The 19,105-nt window shown below is 39.4% G+C and overlaps 1 protein-coding gene across 3 annotated transcripts; it reads right to left on the reverse strand.

Annotated features, from left to right (window-relative positions):
• Positions 1-379: 379 nt before the first annotated feature.
• On the reverse strand, positions 380-14,777 carry MED30 (mediator complex subunit 30). 3 transcript variants are annotated; one of them, XM_082045261.1, is made up of 5 exons: positions 14,718-14,777; positions 13,756-13,961; positions 12,671-12,829; positions 9,521-9,631; positions 380-627 (listed from the first exon to the last, which is right to left on the reverse strand). In XM_082045261.1, exons 2-5 carry the CDS (start codon positions 13,927-13,929, stop codon positions 532-534), a joined length of 540 nt encoding a protein of 179 aa, XP_081901387.1. In that variant the 5' UTR covers positions 13,930-13,961; positions 14,718-14,777; the 3' UTR covers positions 380-531. The 3 variants fall into 3 exon arrangements, with proteins under 3 accessions (XP_081901387.1, XP_081901386.1, XP_081901388.1); XM_082045260.1 differs by having other exon boundaries at positions 14,683-14,764; XM_082045262.1 differs by lacking the exon at positions 14,718-14,777 and adding an exon at positions 14,072-14,392.
• Positions 14,778-19,105: the final 4,328 nt, after the last annotated feature.

Below are 19,105 nucleotides of genomic sequence, written 5' to 3' on the forward strand. Positions count from 1 at the left end.
AGTGATAGGATATGAAATAAGATGAACTTATATGGCATAGTAGCCTGTAGTGTATGTACCCATAATGGGGAAATGTTGCACTGTACTTGTACTATCTGATCACTTATCTTGATCCTGTATCTTAGAGTGACTTTGGTATTGCAACTTTTCCTGTCTGCAGAGGTGGTTTGCACAGCAGAACGGCAGGCACACACGTTTTGAAAACAGTGTTAACTGCATTATTAAAAAAATCCACTTCATTTATAAAAACCCCATTTGCATAGCAATCCAAACTATTACTGTAAGTTATTTAGGTTGTATTATATTGATACTAAGTGAATCACTCAGGTAAAACCTGTAGGATTAATCTGTTATGAAAACAAAGCAAACACCATCAAAGTTATTACAAAAAAACAACATTTTAATCTTGAACTTTTCAAACACTATTGTAATATAGTTGTGGGAAAATATGTTACTTCTTAGAAAGAAATTAAGTATATATAAAAAAAAAAAAATCATATATTTCCAACTACAAAGTTTGATTTTCCTTGTTCAGTTCCGCATTGCCAACATGGCATTTATGTCCCAAATGAGATTCCGTAACTGATCCATGATCTGCTTCAGCTGCTGATTCTTCTGTTTCAGTTTCTGTGGAAAGAGTTTATTAGAAGGCTTTTTGTGATCAGTTCAAATAGCGCAATCAGAAATTCAACAAAAGTTACAGTGCTATGAAACACTACATGGATCTTCTCAGTCGCCTGTGAGCAGAATTAGTGGGATAATACATCCTCTTTAAAGCACGCTAAAAATACAAGAAAGCCTCAAAAGTTAAGGACCATCACTAGAGGGGGAATGCAGTTTCTTTTCATAGCATTTTTTTTTTCTAAAAAAACACTTGATCCCATCAAAAACCAGAGGCTTGTGGGGACTGATCCTCCCTTTCCAAAGCCCAAAAGACAGCACTTTATGTAGAAAGAAAAGAATTGGTAATTTGGACCAACACAGTTCAGGGAACAGGTACATTTATGTGAATATCTGTTGTATAACGTGTGTGCACAGACAAATGAGGGACTAACAGTAGAAGTTTGAACAAAGCACAAGGTTACAAGAGAAGCCAATCAAGATTTTCCAGCCCTTCTGCCTATGTAGGTCAGCCCCAAGGGCCCCTGTCTTGAAACAGATATTCCATTCCCAAGCACACGGAATTCTTTAAAATTGTGTATTTGTTTTTGTGAACTGTAGAAGCATCTGAATGAACAGTCAAGCAGCAAACTTTCTTTTATCTGGGTGCATAAGCAGAACTTAAAAACTATGTCTCTACAAAAGAAAGACTAAGACACTGAACAACCTCCCTAACCTTTCACATTTCAAAATAATACACATACTTATTGTCTGATTTCTTTCTTTTCCTGCTCAAATCAAAGCTGCTAAAAACTAAGTTACTGTGTATTGTTAACAGCAACCTATGTCCTTAAAATTTCATTCCAGTCTGACAAGATGTCAGCACTATCACATTAGAGATCAAACTAGTTATTCATTAGGGAAGTCTGGAGTTCCAAGTAGAGTGAAAGCAAGGAAGAGACTTCCTACCATCAGAAGAGGACAAACTATCCAAATATTTCAGGTTTGACATAACTTTGTTATTTGCACTACTAAAAGCCAACACATTAAAAGGACAACCCAGATCAGCAATTTAACCAAAGTAACTGGAACAGTGATAAAAAGAAGCAATATCCTGAATATCAGTCTCTTGAATTTTGATGTGGAAAACAACATTTTTAAGGTGCCCAGCTGGTCAGCTGGGAAAGAAGTCCAGGGAAAAAAAAAAGAAGCAGCTTATTGATGTCAAACCTGTAAAAATTGGCTAAAGTGCTATTGTAATTACACTTAAATGACATGGGGAACATAGAACTCTGAGCAAGGGAAATATTCCTGAACACAGCAGACACATTCCCTGGAAGCAGAGACAATACTCAGTTCCAGACTCCTGAGAAGCATGTAAAACAGAAGTAGGACAGTTCACGTGCACTAATTTGGTATTTCTAATCAAGTATTTGACAGACTAAAAAGTATTTTGAAGGTAACTGTGCATTTATCTAATGCTTCTTTCTTTTCCAATTGCTAATCCAAGACTTGATGATATACAGCAGAGATCCAACTCCTAAAGACAAGAGCAAAAACTGAGAAGCATGTAGTTGCCAAATGAAAGAATTGCAAGCATCTCGCTACAAAAATTCATAATATAACATCTTGATGCTTGAGAAAGCACAAGAGGAATGAGATAAACAAGCATGTTCATACCTGTAGCATTTTTAAACATCTTTGTTTGCCACCTTCAACATTCACTCTTAGACAAATCAATGAATGCTACATCAAAACTGCCAGGTGAATGCAAGCTGTCACTCACTGATGTTGCGGCCATGTCATTTCATGATTTTTCAAAGCCTTCATCAATAGAAACAAAGGCCCAACAGTCAGTGATGGTTATTCAAGTCACAGACAGAAAGAACTATTAACCTCCGATATGCAGATTGTGTTCTCTCTCCATCCACGTCTAACTGTACTGTTCAGTACTGTTACGCAGGCACGCTCACATGAACTTTACATAAGTTACACCTAGAAGACTCATTCTGAAAACTGTTTTCATTTCTAGCACAAGTGTTATTAAACTGTAAATTGCTTGATCTTTACTTGATACTAGACAAGGATTTCAAACTGGATTTCACCTGTTTTCAAAGCATCTGTAAAGACAAGAAGTATACAATTGTTACTTTACTTATCTGAAGATAATTTCAGATCCTTGTCTTCAGTGAAGAGCTATTTTCTTAGCACTTCTATTCTACTTTTTCCAGAGACAGAAAAAACATCTAAGATGAAGCACCATCTCTGAACTGCTAGGCTGAAAAAAGAATAAAGAGAGGGAAAAAAATCCACTTCAAAGAGCATGGTCTCCTAATTGAAATGCATATAGTGATCTTTGTTACTGATCTTTGACAGGCAGCGGTCCACATCACAAAGTACTTATAATTAATATGTTCTGCACCACTAGCAGTGCTGGCCTCTGCTTAAGACTTTGCTGAGACAGTAAGAACGTCTCAACTCAGGTTTAACCTTGGTGAAATGGCCTTCTTGGGAAACAGGCAAATTGTGTAAGCAGCTTCTGCAGCAATGACGAATTTTCTTTTGAACAGATTGCTTGCAAGTGTCTCCCACTCCTTTCTCCTTCTACTGAAATGACTTAGATGAACTCTGGACTGCTTCTTGGGATTAACAGTTGTAGGAACAAGAAAAGGTACTTCATCCTACACACATGCTACAGTTTCTCGCTTTATCTCTTTTAAGACAGCACAGGAAAATTATGAGATGCAGTTTATAAGGAGACCTAAATTCACCTTCCATCTGACAGGCACATTTCTGTTAGTCCCTCTCTGTCAGAAAAGTGATCTGACTGAAAACCAATCCTAAGGGGTCGTCTTTGGCAATATTGATTTTTGATGTGGTTAACTATCCATTTTGATTGACACTGCAAGTGCTCTGGCCAGCATGATGGAGCTGGCAAGGACTGCACCTTCCAGTAACCAACGAGACCTTAGCAGGCTTAGGTCAGGTAGGACACTTCTGAAAACAAGTGCAGAAGCACAAAACCCACATAAATGAAACGAAGTGGAAGAACCATAATATACATGCAGAAAATTGCTGTCTTTCAAGGAACGTGCCATAAATAACATGTTTCATACAGATTCGGGTTCAGCAGCACACAGTAATTTCAACTTAGATTGAAATCAGTTTTTGACTTAAACTCATGTTTGGTTCACTTTCATTTCATTTGAAAGCACTGCTGTCTAGACCAACACACAACCTTCTATCAGAGACGTATCAGAGCTTTACTTCGCACAGTTCCCGACTCTCTCCTCATCTTTAGCTCATCTGTCTTTCCCATTTTAAAACCTAAACATCACTATGAGTCAATATTCTGCACTCAATCCATTTGTTAAAAGTCCCTTCTTTAGGCAAAGATAATAGTGTAAAAATGCAGAACAGTGAGATTGTATTCCAACTGATGCCTGTAAAAAGTACTTGCCTATGTTGTAGAGGCAATTCTACTGCCTAAGAAAAAACAAACAAATAAAATGAGATGTTTCCATCTTGAAAATCTTAGATAAAATACTATTCTCCTGAATGCTGTGCCAGGTATTATTTTTACCTGCTCTGTTCAAGTCCTGCAACAGTACAGGCCAGAAGTACATCTAAGCTTCATAAAGCATTAAATGTTAATTTGCTTGCATAAGTCTCAACAGAAATAAACCAATTATGTTTACTTTGTTGATTACAACTCTACTTCAGAGAGAACTTGCATCATTATCTTTTTCATGAGTGTGTTACCCCTTCTGACCATAAAACTGCTGTAGCAAGTGGTTGTTGAAAGTGTTATAAAGGCAACAATGGTCTCTGCTTTTCCATTAAGTCAAACCTATGAAAATTCTACAGAAACATCCTATTTGTGATTGATAGGTGAGAAAAAGTACAGCCTGCCCTGGCAATTCATACTGTTCTTTTTTATTTTTTAAAGAGTCCATAATGGAATCTCTGAAGAAGTGGAAAAACTTTTTTTCCCCTTCAGTTTATAGTCAAAAGACTTACAATGTTACACACACAGCAGGAAAAAAATGATAAAAAAAATGCCTCAACACTTTGCACATCTCTCTTAAAGCTGCCAGGTGATGTTCTAACTTATGGCTACTCAACTGATACCAAGGCCCACTTTTCATCATAATAAATTCACATATTCATCTCTTTATAATATATATTTTATATATTTAGAATATTATAATATCTATTACCTATAAATTTATATTACTATATCTATTTATATTTATAAAGTTATAATAATATTTTTTCAAATGGATAAAAAGTATTCATCACTAATACACTAACTGCTGTGCAATGAAACATTAACACAGTCATTGTTCAATAACTACAGCTTTTCCTGGTGTCATTCACAGGCATAACTGTTCTGCCCTCACTGGAAATGAGAGACTGGGTTTTCTGCCTCTGTCCTCACCTGACAGCTGAAAGAAAATTGCGCCTTCTGCAGGCACAACTCTTGTTCCTGAAACAAGCTGAGGCACCAGTGACAGCTCCACTGCATGTTCAGTATTTTTCCCATCTTGAACCAGAGAGCAATTCCATGTATCCACTGCTCTGTAGTTCAAAGAGATGACTGGCTGGGTGGCCGAGGATTTTCTCCACTTTGATATCAATCAGGCTTTTGACACAGTCTCCCATAGTATCCTTGTAGACAAATGACAGAGATGTGGTTTGGACAGGTGGTTTACAGAGTTAGTGGAGAACTGGATTGCATTCTCAATGTTGTGATCAGTAGTATTAAGACCAAGTAGCAGCTGGTCTTTCTTGATATTTCTCAGGATTGATACTAAGGTCAATATTCTTAATATCTTCATTAGTGACTTATACACACTTAATGACCTAACCACCACATCAAAGTATCAAATTTGTGGAATTTCTTAAATTGGTGGAAGTGGTCAATCGACTCAGTGGTAGGATGTCCAATTCAGGGGGACCTCAACAGATGGGAAAGGCAGACCAACGCCTATGTCAGGAACTTAAATTAAAGCAACATCCTACATCTGAAAACAGAATAAACTCATACAAAATTACAGGCAGAGGACTGACTGAATAAAAAGCTGATTTGCAGAAAAGGTCCTTTTTGAAACTTTCTGACAAACTGAACAGGAGTCAGTGCCTATTGAAGATTAATCTGCTCCGAAGGTGTCCAAATAAACATTTCTTCCTCTCCTGTTAAAGTGTACCTCTACAGACAAAACAAATTTAAAAGACATGCAAACAGGGTGAAAGATAGTTTAAAAACAATGCAAGTTTTCAGCATAGTCAAAAGTAGTTTTCAGGCAGAGGTCTCCAAAGAGAAAGAGTAATTGCAACTTTAAGGACTACTGCCCAAAACAACATCAGCTGAAGTGCACAATGGTCTTGTTATCAAAAAAGCCCAGAGCTAAACTCGTAACAGCTTGATTGAAAAGCCTGTCATGTGGATCATACATTTTCCTCTTAGCAAGATCACTGTTAACCAGTTAGCAAAGTTTAATTAAGAATATCAAACATGAATATTTTCTAAAGGGTCACTTGAACTGTTCTAATGTTATTTCACATCATTTCATTCTCACCCAAATGTACTGAGACTACTAATTATGTGATGGGATTCCTAAGTGGTTCATTTGAAACCAGACCTACAGCATTTAAAAAACCAAAACTGTATTTGCGCCATTCCTAAAAACCAGCAGTAAAGAAAACTGCTGGTAAGGAAACAACACAAAACAAAGTGTTCTCAGCCTGTGATTTGGTATTTTTTGTTGTAAGCCTGTCAAATGTACTATAAGAACACAGACCCAAGGTGAGCCTGACATATTGAAAATATTACAGATGATGCTATACTTAAAAGGTAAGAAAACTGTAGAAGGAACATTAAAGACTCAAAAAATATTAAGACAAGTGAGAAAACTTTGGTGAAAGCTTGCATTTGTTGCAAACAGTAATTATGTTCAGTGAAAAGTGAGTAAGGCTTTGTATTAGCAGACAAATACAAATGCTAAACTGATTCTGGAACAGTAAATTATTTACTCCAGAAAAGAGTCAACCGCCTCAGCAATTTACAACTCCCGAAAGCAAATACAGAACAAAGGAATAAGCAAGACTTTCAGGAACTGCAGAAAAGAATTGTTTAGTACAAAAGGTAGAGGTAATTAGTGCTCAATAAATTGTTTGGCGTTTGTTTGGTTTGTTTTTTTGTTTGGTTGGTTTTGGGGGTTGTTGTTGTTGTTTGGCTGTTTTCTGTTTGTTTGTTTTTTAAAATAATAATGGTGCACACTTCTTAGTTACTGCTGGCCAAAAATCCTTTTGTTTTTAATCTTAGTAGGTTTTATTTAAACCTACAGTTCCTATGTATTATGGAATTGTTAGGACAGAAATTCATTACCTTGTAAACAGATCTATATTTTAAATTAATGGACAAGTCCTTCTTAGCCATGGTGAGGGCACTAACCTTTCTGACCTACAAGATAAGTCTAACGTAGCAGAACAAATAAATAAGACCAAAAGATGTCACTATACAGTAAACTAACATCAAAAGCTACCACGGTATTTCAGAACTCCACTACAACAACAGCTGCTTCTGCCCCAAGAGTGAGATGGTAGGTACGGGAAGCAGGTGACGCTCCCCACGACCTGCACTAAGGATGGCCCCTTCCCAGCATCACTAACCCTGAACTGTTCTGTGTCAAGTCAGTGGTTCCTGGGAGAGGGGACGTTTTTGTGTGAGAATATACAATCCACAATTATTATAGGATCTGCTGGTTTTGGTTGTGCTCCAGGCTATAGGGCAGTAGGTGTCTTTCACATACATCCAGAGCCACTAAGGAGATCGGGATGGCTGGGAAGTCATAGCAAGAATGGCAAAATTAAAGAGACCCATGGAAGGTCTAAGAATTCAAATGTCTCAATAGCATCCAAGTATTTGATTATTGCAATAATGCTTTTAACATTCAAGACTGAAAAGATATTGCCTATCATAGCAAAAAGGACTAGGTGAGAGCAGGACAACCAGCTGAAGGGAGAAAAGATAGTGGGTCATGAGTACAGAAAGCTGCTGCTTCTGTCATGTGGCTTTCCTTGTCACAGCATTTTCATCAACATTTTGTATTACTGAAATTTTGCTTAAATAAATTAAGCAAAATTGAGTTGGAAGTGGATATCACATACTACAGAGGACTGAAAAGCTGTCAGGAGTGCTAGCTAAGAACCACAGAGGGCTATTTGAGCCCAGCAGCTAGTGTCGGAAATTAGACCAATTAGTCTGATTCTAGTGATTATTATTTGCAAAAATAAAAATTTCTTTATTTCTAGTCACAAAACCCAAAGCATTTCCTATTCTGTAATGTACTAAAATTTGACCTTTGAAATTGGTAGCGTATGTGGTTACACAACCGGAAGGAAACAAAAGAAAAAAAAAATCAATGCATTTTCAAAACCAAGAAGTTTAAATTTCTACTGCAATAGTTACTCAATATTTGTCCACAAGAATACCAGAGAAAGTTCAACTATCTTGTGAAGATTTACCGTGGAAAGTCTGCAAAGAAGGCATTTCAGTGTAAATACAGGAATTCTGACTAGGTTTAAACGAATGTTTTAATACATTCTTAATTACCAATTTGCTACCAATGGTCCTGTAACACTATCAACCTTTTTAAGGTCTAGAACTCACCATAAACATTTATGAAATGCTTTTCCCAAGATCACACCAAGGAGATTTAAAAACGTATTAGCATACAAGTACAACAACAAGGGCAAAAAACATATCATAAAACTATCAAATCCACAGCAAATACGGACAGTTAAGCTTATTAACACTTAAAGACTGCAAAAAATGTGCACAAATTCATAGTACAACATTATATACAATATGATATATACAACCCTTCTACATCAGCACTGAACAGAAAGAATACAACAGGAAAGCTGACAGCTGCTTTTCTCTAAACTCACATAGTCCTCATTTTCTCCTGTACAATATGCACACATTTTTCTAAATAAATGGGTTATGAAAAGTTCAATACATCTCTGATTGTTGAGTACAAATTAAAATATTGGAATTATTCTAAAAGCTGAAAATCCCACAATTATTCTTTCCATAAAGAAATACTTTACTCATTTATTTGCTTTGTTCAGTTATTTTTGTAGATTATGTCTCCTATTTACTAAGCGTTTACAGCCATTACAGCTACAGAAATACTTAATTAATCCTACCTTTGTACTTTAGAGACTGAGGAAACAATGGTCAAAATTGTGGTCTGGTAAAGCCACATCTTTTAAAACTCGATATTATATTAGCATTTACTACAGCATAGTTATTTTTAGGTTTGGATCCATCTTTACTAATTGTACTCAATTGCATACTGCCACTCAAACTGCAAATTTAATAGCATCTTTATCATACATAGTACATTTTTTTCTGAATGTGTCAAGATTCAATAAATGCTACATTTAACAAAAGGAATGATCTTCCTCAAGCTGTCAAAATACAGAAAGTCACCCTGAAAATCCTGCAGCAACTCACATAATTGCAATAATATTTACACATCTGATGTTCAATACCCATTTTTTAACACCTAAGGTAAATTTTGAAATAAATAAGATCCTTAGGCCCTCTACCTCAACCTGTGCTTCCAATATCTAGTGGGTTAAACATATATTCTTCTGCATACAGAGTACTATGTCCATTTAAAAAGAGGCACAAGTTGAATTCTCAGGAAACCTAAACTCTACAGTCAGAGGTACAGCTAAAAAAAAATAATTGCTTACTAAAACGTAATTCTGAAACAGTTACATGCAAGAAATACTTATTACCTTGTTTGCTGGTAGACATCTAATACAGCTACCTAGAAACGTAAGCTTTGTAACGACAAGGTGACATTTTCAGCCTTAGGCAACTAAATTCCAACTTTGTTACCTTATTTACTTCCATAATTTCCCTTCTCTCTTCACTAGCAAAACGAAGCTGACTTGCAGCACCACGATCATCGTGCTTGGAGCCATCTTCTTCAACATATGGAATAAGTTGCTATGAAGACAAGAAACATAAAAAAAAAAAGAAAAAAAGAAAAAAAAAGAATAAGAATAAAAGAAACTGAAAACTGGAGATACAGGAGATACATAAGGTACTACTTCCCAAGAGGAAGCAGAGAGAAGCTTACTTCATCAGCTCAAACCCAAAGGCCTTAGAATGACCTCAGCTGGTTGTCCAGGAAAACTATGTGCTTCAAAAAGACACAATCCCATGTATTAGCGTGCCTAGACCCAAGCAACTTCACAACTGCAGGCAGAACCCAGTCTTTACATTTCAAGACATTTATCACACAGAATTATTCTGCTTTTAAACTCCGCAGATTGTGATCTTAAAATTTACTGTTCCACACTATGAAATGCCACAAACGTTATCATTATTATAAAGTATTTCAGTGATATATTAAACATGACTGGCTTTACATAGCTACTTGGTTAATACCCTAATTATGACTTGCTGTTTTAGTAGGCCTCTGTTTGGCTATTCTTAAGACTAAGCCCACAGTTCCTTAACAGTTTTTCTGTAAGAATTTTCCACTGTGATCTCCTCAAGCACAGAGTAAGCTTCTACAAAGCAAAAAAAAAACATAAAGAATTTCTAAATTAATATTAATATATGCTCCCTTCCTAAAAAAAATAATAAAAAATATAAAAAGAATCAGTAAATGTACTAGATAAAAAACAAATACATGCTTCTGTGTCGGAAGACTCCCAAGCTAATATATTATGCAGAAATAATTATAAGCTGTAACATTTTATACATAACATACATCCACAAAATCTACAGCCTATTGGTGTTTTTCTTTCCTAAACTGAGAAAGCTAAAGCTGATAGCAACATAACATCCCTGTTCACATACACATTACAGACAAATGAAAGAGTAGTAATTGATGCAAATGAGCAAGGAGATATTAGTTTAAAAGTCTGTGAGCAAGTTGCCTTCGCATGCATATTAACTTGTTACTTAGGTCGGGATGTAATATTATGAAGCATTCAGCTGTATCCTTCAGCATTCTGATGGAAAGCTTTCGTTTAACCTACTGAAAATTTAATTTCCTTCTATAAAATTTGTTTTTGTAGGCCATACTTATTAAGCTTATATAAATGGACAAAAACTACCACACTAAACTCTGCCATGAAAATGTAGTAAAGGTTAACAGCCTACTGCCTTTGCATACCATAAAGCAGAAGTAGTGTGGCTGCTAAATACTCTTGGAAAAAACTCCTCCTCTCTGTGACAGAAAACAAAGTCCTACTCAAAGTAGAATATTTCCTTTGAAAACCTCCCATCTTTCAGAAAAGTTAGTAGAAAACCAAAAATCAAACACCCCCCCCCCGCCCAAACAAACCAAAACAATCAAACAAAAAACTCCAAACCAAAACAAAGAACCACACCTCACACACAAATGAAATAGGAATTTTAATCAATTAGAGAACTTTGTAGCCAGATCTTCTTCATAATTATCTCATGCCTTAATAGTTAACAGAAAGTTTATAATACATATTACATTGGTAACATGCATTAACTTAAAAATATAAAACCATTTATATCAGCAATAATAGACTAAGAAATATTAGTAGGCACTGACTTGACTGTTTAAAAAAAAGACTTGTTGATATTCTTTAAATATATGGTTAGAATGTCAGTTATTAAATAATATGATTAAGACTATTGCTGAAAAGCTGAAATAAGAATTTAAGAAAACCGATGCCACTCTCGTTCACCGTAACTGATAAAACACGAGGAGGTTGGCATTCTATTAACTCCAGAGCAGGAAACCCCAAGTAGATAAGAGAAAAAAGAATTCCAACTATTGATACAAACCACTGCTGTGCATGAGGTAGCAGTGAGACCTTGCATTAAAGAAGTTTAACGGGACTACTCATTTTCTCTACAGAGATCCTTTCTTAACCTGGCAAGAGCTAAAAACTGTGAAGAAAAAAAAAGACCAACCTCCACTCATTTTGATCATATGTGAAAACAAAACATATCAAAAGCTTTTAAAGGGGACACAAGCATTCAGCTATTGCACACAAGTCAACAAAACATGAAAAATGTTGTTCTTTTTTTTTCTTTTAATGGGAAAGCTATCTTACTTCCTTGCTTGCTGTAAGGTTTCTGAATACCTTTCTCTGAAACACACAGCAGTGACTGCTGACAGAAGATTAGTAGTCTAGAATGGACTCCTTAAATTCTTTATTCCTATTCAGTGAGGAGACTCAAATATAAAATATAATGCTTAAATGACTAAAACACAATGGATAATCAGAAGTCTCTTAGTAGAGTTGCCTCAGAATCCAGAGGTCAGTAATTGAAGAACCTCATAGTTCTGATTAATGTAGAGCAGTAGGAACCCAAATCATAGCACAAAACAGGCTTTAAGAGTACTACTAGGAATTACAAACAACTTATAAGGGGAAAAAATGAAGTTTTGATTTTACTAGGAATAGCAATTTTACTAGGAAAATCTTCGGCCAATCTCCTTCCTTGAAGTCTTACACTCTTAACTTTTCCATCATCGCTACACATTTGGATTTGGTTCATACTTACTGGCTCAGCAGTTGAGTGAGCAAATTACAGAAGCACAGACTGATGGTCAGAGCAAGAGAATAATGTTTACTACTCAGGGAGCCAGGCTGGCAGGTGAGAGGTTAAAGTAGAGTGTTTCCCACTATAATCACCTCTTTGGAAAAACAAACAATCAAAAACCACAAAAACTTGCCCTGATTCTTGATTCTTTATTTCCTAGTAGAAAAGAATTGGTAAATGTACCAAGAAGCCTGGAGGAAAAAGGCTGACATTTTAAATGAAGTTTCATTTCAAAATTGGATTCCTTCCACTGGTAAGAATTGTCAATGTGAAAGTTCCACAATCTTTCCGCCAGCCCCAAATAATAAACAGAATTCAGTCCACTGAACAATTCCACTATGATTTAAAACTTGATATGAGTCTCCTGCAACTCAGAAGAGTGGAAGATATGCTAAGCAGAGAGTGGTTATTCTGATTTGTCATTTATGTATTAATAAAGATACTTACTTCTATGGGAACAGGATCGAGCCCAGCACAATTTTCGTTGCATTTGTCATAGACTAGTCTCAGTTTTCTGAAGAGTATTGACAGCTGACGGAGATGTTCCTGCAGCTTTCCCAGTCTGTCTTGATATGTTCCAGTATGATAAGTAACACCATTTGGTAACTTAGAGAATCAAAACCCCAAAACATTAAAAGTATTAGATTAAAGTTTCTGTCACAGGAAATAAACTAAGTAAAAAGGGTTTTTGTATATTTTAAAATAACACTATCATACTATTCCCATAGAAATCACTGACATTTCTATTTTCTTTATCAGCAAAATTTTGTATTTTATCTGTCCAATTACTGCTGTAAAATAGTTTCATGTATTCTGCATTTTGGTCTGTAACTCCAGTGAATGTCTTCAAAATCCTTAAGCATGACACCATTGTTATCTGTTACAGCTATTACATTTCTAGACTTTGTTTCTCAACCCCAGGTCACAATTCAGACACACAATCCAAATGAACTCCCTGTTAGCAAAACTCTATGTACATATACCTACACCTATGATATTTACAGAAGGAAACTGCTGGAGTCAAGAAAGTACATAGGGAACGGGTGTGATTATCTTCTGCTCTCAGCAGAACAACACGACAGAAGTTTGTACGTTTTCCCAGTAAGTAGGCACAAATAAGGATTATGTCCACTTCAATAACAAGAAACTCTAAGGGGATAATATTACAAAAAAAGATCAATGAAAGTTCCTCTAAAATTACTCCCCAGATATTAACAAAAACAGAGAAACATAAACACACTTCAGTATTCATAAAGGAAAACACAGATACTCAGGGTATTTAGAGTATATTTATTGTAAGAACGAAAACACTTCAGCATTTCTGAATGTTCTTCATCTTCACTTAATGTATAGGAGTAAGCAAATATTTCAAGAGTAGTATTCTCTTATGCAATCAATGCCCCTTTTCAAAGCAGTTTGATCATGTTATGTATTTAAATGTCCTAAGCTACCTCCTGTGCCTATATATACAAGCAGCTGGTGGTAAAAACATGGGAAGTTGTGGACCATAAAAAGAAAAAGTTATGTCTCACCTGCATGTTCCTCAGTAACTGGAAGATTTCCATGGTTCGAAATACAATGTCCTGCACAGTCTCTTGGCCAATTCGACAGAGAGAAGCTGTATTTACCTCCCTTGCCGCTTGAGCCTGCGTCCCTGCGAACGCCCCAGGTGGCATGCCTGCCCCAGCGAGAGGTGGGGTTGACATCTCTTGACTTTAACCAGTCCCACCGAGTCTAGCTGCACAAAGGAGTTAAGACGGAATGATTAAGTACTTGTTTGAGTCTATAATAATAAAAAAGCTTCCGTATGGTGGCCATGCTGTTCCTTTTCCCCATGCGTGGTCCTACCCGAGATAAAACTGTTCAGCTGACACAAGGCAGCTCGGCGCTGTCCCCTTTGGTCTGGGCACCGCTCCCGGAACCACTGCAGCTCTGCTGGGCAGTGGAACTGGGGGTGCTGCTCCCACACGTCCCCTCAGAGCGGTCACCGGGGCCCTGCCCCGCTCTGTCTCCAGGGAACGCGGACGAGGCCTCTGCCCAATTCCCACACCTGAGCACCGCAGACCTCCCGCGGGCTCCGGGCCCGGCCCGCTGCCCCTCTCTCCGCCAGGAACCACCGCCGCGTACCCGCCGCGCGGGAGGCCCCGGGACCCCGCAGACCCTCCCTCGCCCCGCTCCGGACCCGCCCTGGTCCAGCAGGCCCGCCAGTGGCTCCTCGGTTAGCACGGCCGCCCTGGAGCCACGCGGAGTTACCGGGACGGGGTGCGACATGTTTTCCGCTGCCCCCAGACCGCAACGGGGCGGCCCTTGCGAGGCGAGGAGAAGCCGCCCCGGGCCCCGCAACCCCTCCCTGGAGACGCTCGGTTGGTAACGGCAGCGCCGCGACACCGAGCCCGCGACACCGAGCCCACCCCCCAGAGCCACCCCCCTCAGGCCCCCGGGCGGCGGCCGGTGCTCACGGGGACCGGGGCGCCGCGTTGCCCTGGAAACGCACAGGCGGAAGCACTCAGCGGCGCGGGCCACCCGAGGCGGAAGTGACGCCACACCCGCCGCCGGGGCGGGAGGAAACGTTCCGTCAGGGGCGGGAGCGAGGGGCGGTGGGGCCGGGCCGGGCCGGGCCAGGCCAGGGTGGGGTACACTGCACTGCTCGGTGCGGGCGTTGGGCACAAGTCTCGTCTGTGTCCCCTGCTCAGCGGGGGACGTGTCATTCACTGTCGTGGGGTGTCTGTCGCGCTGCCTCGCTCGGGGGCGTCCCGCCCTGCCGCTGCCCGCCGCGCTGGGGCTCCCCACGGGCGGCCTCGCTCGGGGACCGGGTCTCTTCTCAGGTTTGCTGGATCACGGGAGGGTTTACTGGCAGGTCAGCCCGGGGCCTGGCGTAGGGTTGCTGGAGGTTGAAAGGTCAAAATCCCAGTTCGCGCCACCCGTGTGATGCGAGTGAGGGTTCGGACATGGCATTTGTGGGAGATCACGCTGATAAATTGTTGAATATCTGCTTTGCAGTGTGGGTGTCTATTTGTGGGTATGCACATGCACAACTGTATTAATTTTATACCTTGATAGAATCATAGAATCGTTTTAGTGGGAAGAGACCTTTAAGATCATAAAGTCCAACCGTTCACCTGACACTGCCAACCCCACCACTAGACCATGTCCCTAAGTGCCACATCTACACATCTTTCAAACCCCTCCAGGGATGGTGACTCCACCACTTCCCTGGGCAGCCTGTTCCAGTGCCTGACAACCCTTTCTGTGAATAAATTTTTCTTAATATCCAATCTAAACATCCCCTGATGCAACTTGAGACCATTTCCTCTCATCCTATCACTTGCTACTATTGAGAAGAAACAAACACTCTCCTTGGTACAACCTCATTTCGGTTAGTTGTACTATTACTACCTCTTGCATAGATACGCTTTTGCTAGTATAGAAGAACCTTATCCTTTGGCCTTCTTGAATGGCAGTATTTGCGTGGGAATAACGAACTTCTGTGCTGTCCAGCCTGTGTGCTCATAGCACACTACAGGGTGTTTGAAGAAGATGGACCCAATTTCAAGTTGCAGTCGACTTCAAACTGGTTCCATCTCTTCGAAACACCCTTTATTACAATTGAATTGGTGCAGTTCCAAAGTACAGACAAAGCCGCCTGTGTGAGGAAGGAGAAATGACGTCAAAAAGAAGCCAGGCAGGGTCTGCAAAGGCTGATAGATATTAATTGTCTGTATAGTTGTTAGGGCTTTCTGTCTGTATAATGAAGAGATTCTTCATATGCAAAAATCAATAAGTACCAAAATTTCTCGTTTTGCAGTTGATGTCGTACCTAGGACTCTATTTGAGTGATTTGACAATGAGTACCTGAAAATGCAGAATAGGGCATTTATATACCTGCAGCTTCTTATGAATTCTTAGGAAGTACAGTCTCAAAGTCATTGTGCTGTATTAAAACTGATGTTATGGATGATCTTTTGTACAAAATGCAATGCTGTAAAAATAAATCAGAAGTTTGACGCATGATATACAGCCTTTGTTAAAGGAAGGAGAAAGCAGCCAAGGAACATTCAGGGACAGAATGATACAAACTTGCTGTGAGAGGCATTTTGCTGCAGAAAACATTTTTTACCTCAGAAACAGATTAATGAGGGGAAACACCACCCTCTTCCCTAAACTGAAGCTTTTTGCTGGCTGGCTAAATTCTCCCTAGCATACTGCTTTAGCCAAGGTGCAATATAAATAATTACAAAGTATTTTAAGAAAGATCTTAGCATTACAGATACAAAAGTGGTTTCTTAAATGAATGGAATAAAGTTATTCATTAAAATAAGAGAGGGATATTTTCAGACAGCAGAAAAACACCCCACGTTGTCTAGCCAGATAATGCTGGGGAAGAGCAGCCCCCAGAGAATTTTGAAGGGCTTGTGGGAGGGCTTGCATCTCAAGTCACTGTACATGAGCGCAATGATGCAAGAACTGTTCAAGAGCTGAGCACAAAGGATAACGTTTTCCTCTTGCAATTGCATGCCGAGGAGCTCTGTTCGCACTGCTTAACCTGCTGCCCCAAATCCGATGGCATGAGAGCAATGAGCAATTCAGACCACCTGCTATTCAGGGCTGCCAGACACAGGCTCCGTGTATGGGCACATCCTGAAGTATGTGACTGTCACGTACAGCAGGCAGCTGAGATACAGAGCCAAGTCTGCATGCGAAGGATGCTGAAAAACATTGCTAGGAGGCCTAATGTTGTCCATTGCCAGTCTGTGGAAACATCTAAATCTGATTCTTCACTCCTAGACAAATAAATCCTCTCCTTTTAGATAAGGAATATTTTCTGGGTTGAATGAGAAAAAGATGAACATATATTTTGCTTTTTAAAAGCAATTTGCTAAGCAGCCATTGTCTGACTTCAGTTTGGGCCGAGTGCTTTTGTCTGGAAAGTGTCCAAATCAGTCAGTTCATCTTTCACATCCATTTCAGTTTCTGTGGCATCAGTTCAAGCAGTGTCTTAGGATGCTGCAGCCTCTGTTCTTGGGTTGTAGAGAAGCTACCAAAAAAAACCTAACAAAGAACATATATCTACAGGTAATATTGTAGTTCAATAAACCTTAACACAAATATGAAAATAGGACTCTTTAACTACTTAGTGATGATAATTTTCACAATAATAATGGTTTTATGATTTTTTTATATTTCAAGAGGCTCTCACTCATATACCCTGAGCAAATCCAACGATGGTGTGGCTATGTTCTATCAGGAAAGCAAAAATCCTCAGTAGTGAGGCAAGAGGATAATTGTTGCTTTTGTTTAATTAGTTTCTGTAAATCAGTTGAAGTGCTTGCAAGTCAATATGAATCATTCTATTTAGAATAAACAGAACTGGTGGAATTCCTCGATCATCCTCTGTTTTCTGTGAATAAAGAAGAGCACACTCCCTCCCAGCTCTCCCTCCTCATGCTGTTGTGTGCTTTGGTGCTGCTCAGAGGGTGACACATGGGCTCAGGGGAGATGTGTTACCCAGGAAAGGACCGTCATTCTCAGTCCTGTCCCGTTCAGTGTTTATGTGTGGATTCAATTAGAAATAATGGGACTTTGTGGAACCTTTGCCAACAATAAACAGACAAGGCACAATTTTACTGTTACCAAGCCATGATAGATAACAGCTCGGCACATAACTTTTTTAGTATGTGGCCAACACAGTAAAGGTGGGTGGAGTTTAATTCAGCAGAGCTTACATGTATAGGCCAGAGGAAGCATTTCAGGACTGTGATAAGGTGAGGCAGATTGCAGGTTTAGGTTTTTTGTGTGAGGTGTCGTTTTTTTTTTTTGCAACAGTATTGTTTTCCCCACCCAAACAGGTATTTTTGTGAACTCTGAAGGCAGCCATTTAGCAGGAAGCAGGGTCATCTGTGGTGCTGCTAGGTAGGATGGGATCAGTTAGGTGGATGGCAGCCTGGAGCATCAGAGCAAAGGGCAGTGCTCCACACTGGTGCTCTGCAGGGGCTGGATACAGCTGTTCTCTGGGCAGAGGGGGAGCTGGGGTTCAGCAGGTGCAATTATTCTGGTACACAGCCCTTTGGTACTGCAGGTGGTAGAAGGACAATAACAGAGCAAGATGGAAGGGGTTCAGCCTCCCTACTTGCTGCTTTTCTCTTTTGTCCGCTATATATCCAGGAGCAAATTTGCCTGTATTTGCTGTGTGTTATTGGCACCTTCTGCTCGGGCACAGAGAAGCAGGATGAGTATCGTGGCTCCTGGGTTTCATACAGGTAGAAACCAACCTCAGTGGTTTACCTTAGCCCAGCCTCTGCACGTTCACAGAGTGGTCAGAAAAAATGGTCTGTAAAACTCTGAATTTCAGAATATGGTGGGGTGGCCACTGGGCGGGGGTAGCCATTTTCATCCTCCCTCAGCAGGACAGGGGGAGAAAATAAGATTAAAAACTTGTGGGTCAAGATAAAGGCATTTTAATGAAAGAAAGCATAGCCAGCATGTGGAAGCACAATCCTGCCATTTGTCATAGACTAATCCAAACAGCACTGGAAAAAGTGTCCTCTTACAGTGTAGGTACTGCCAGGACCTGCATTGCCTCGGTAACTCTGAGCCACAAACATTTCCCATAATATGAAAACATGGTCAACTTTACAAGCATTATTAAATGATGGGGAAGCCAGGTGAAGTGTGATAGTTCAATGTACATTTGGGAAGCTTAATATGTGATGAAGCTTTTTGGCTCTCATTTTGCAGTGAGTCCTGCGCACCTATTTCTTGATCTTGGTGAGAGTGTTACACCAGAAATTGTCTATTTCTCTAAAGTCTGCTTCTCGACCTTCAGCTCAGAAATGTTGCCTTTGGCCCATTTCATGTTCCTTTAAAAACTCAAGAACTAGTTTT

The sequence above is a fragment of the Streptopelia decaocto genome, assembly GCF_964273445.1.
Source record: "Streptopelia decaocto genome assembly, chromosome: 2".
Classification (NCBI taxonomy): Eukaryota; Metazoa; Chordata; class Aves; order Columbiformes; family Columbidae; genus Streptopelia; species Streptopelia decaocto.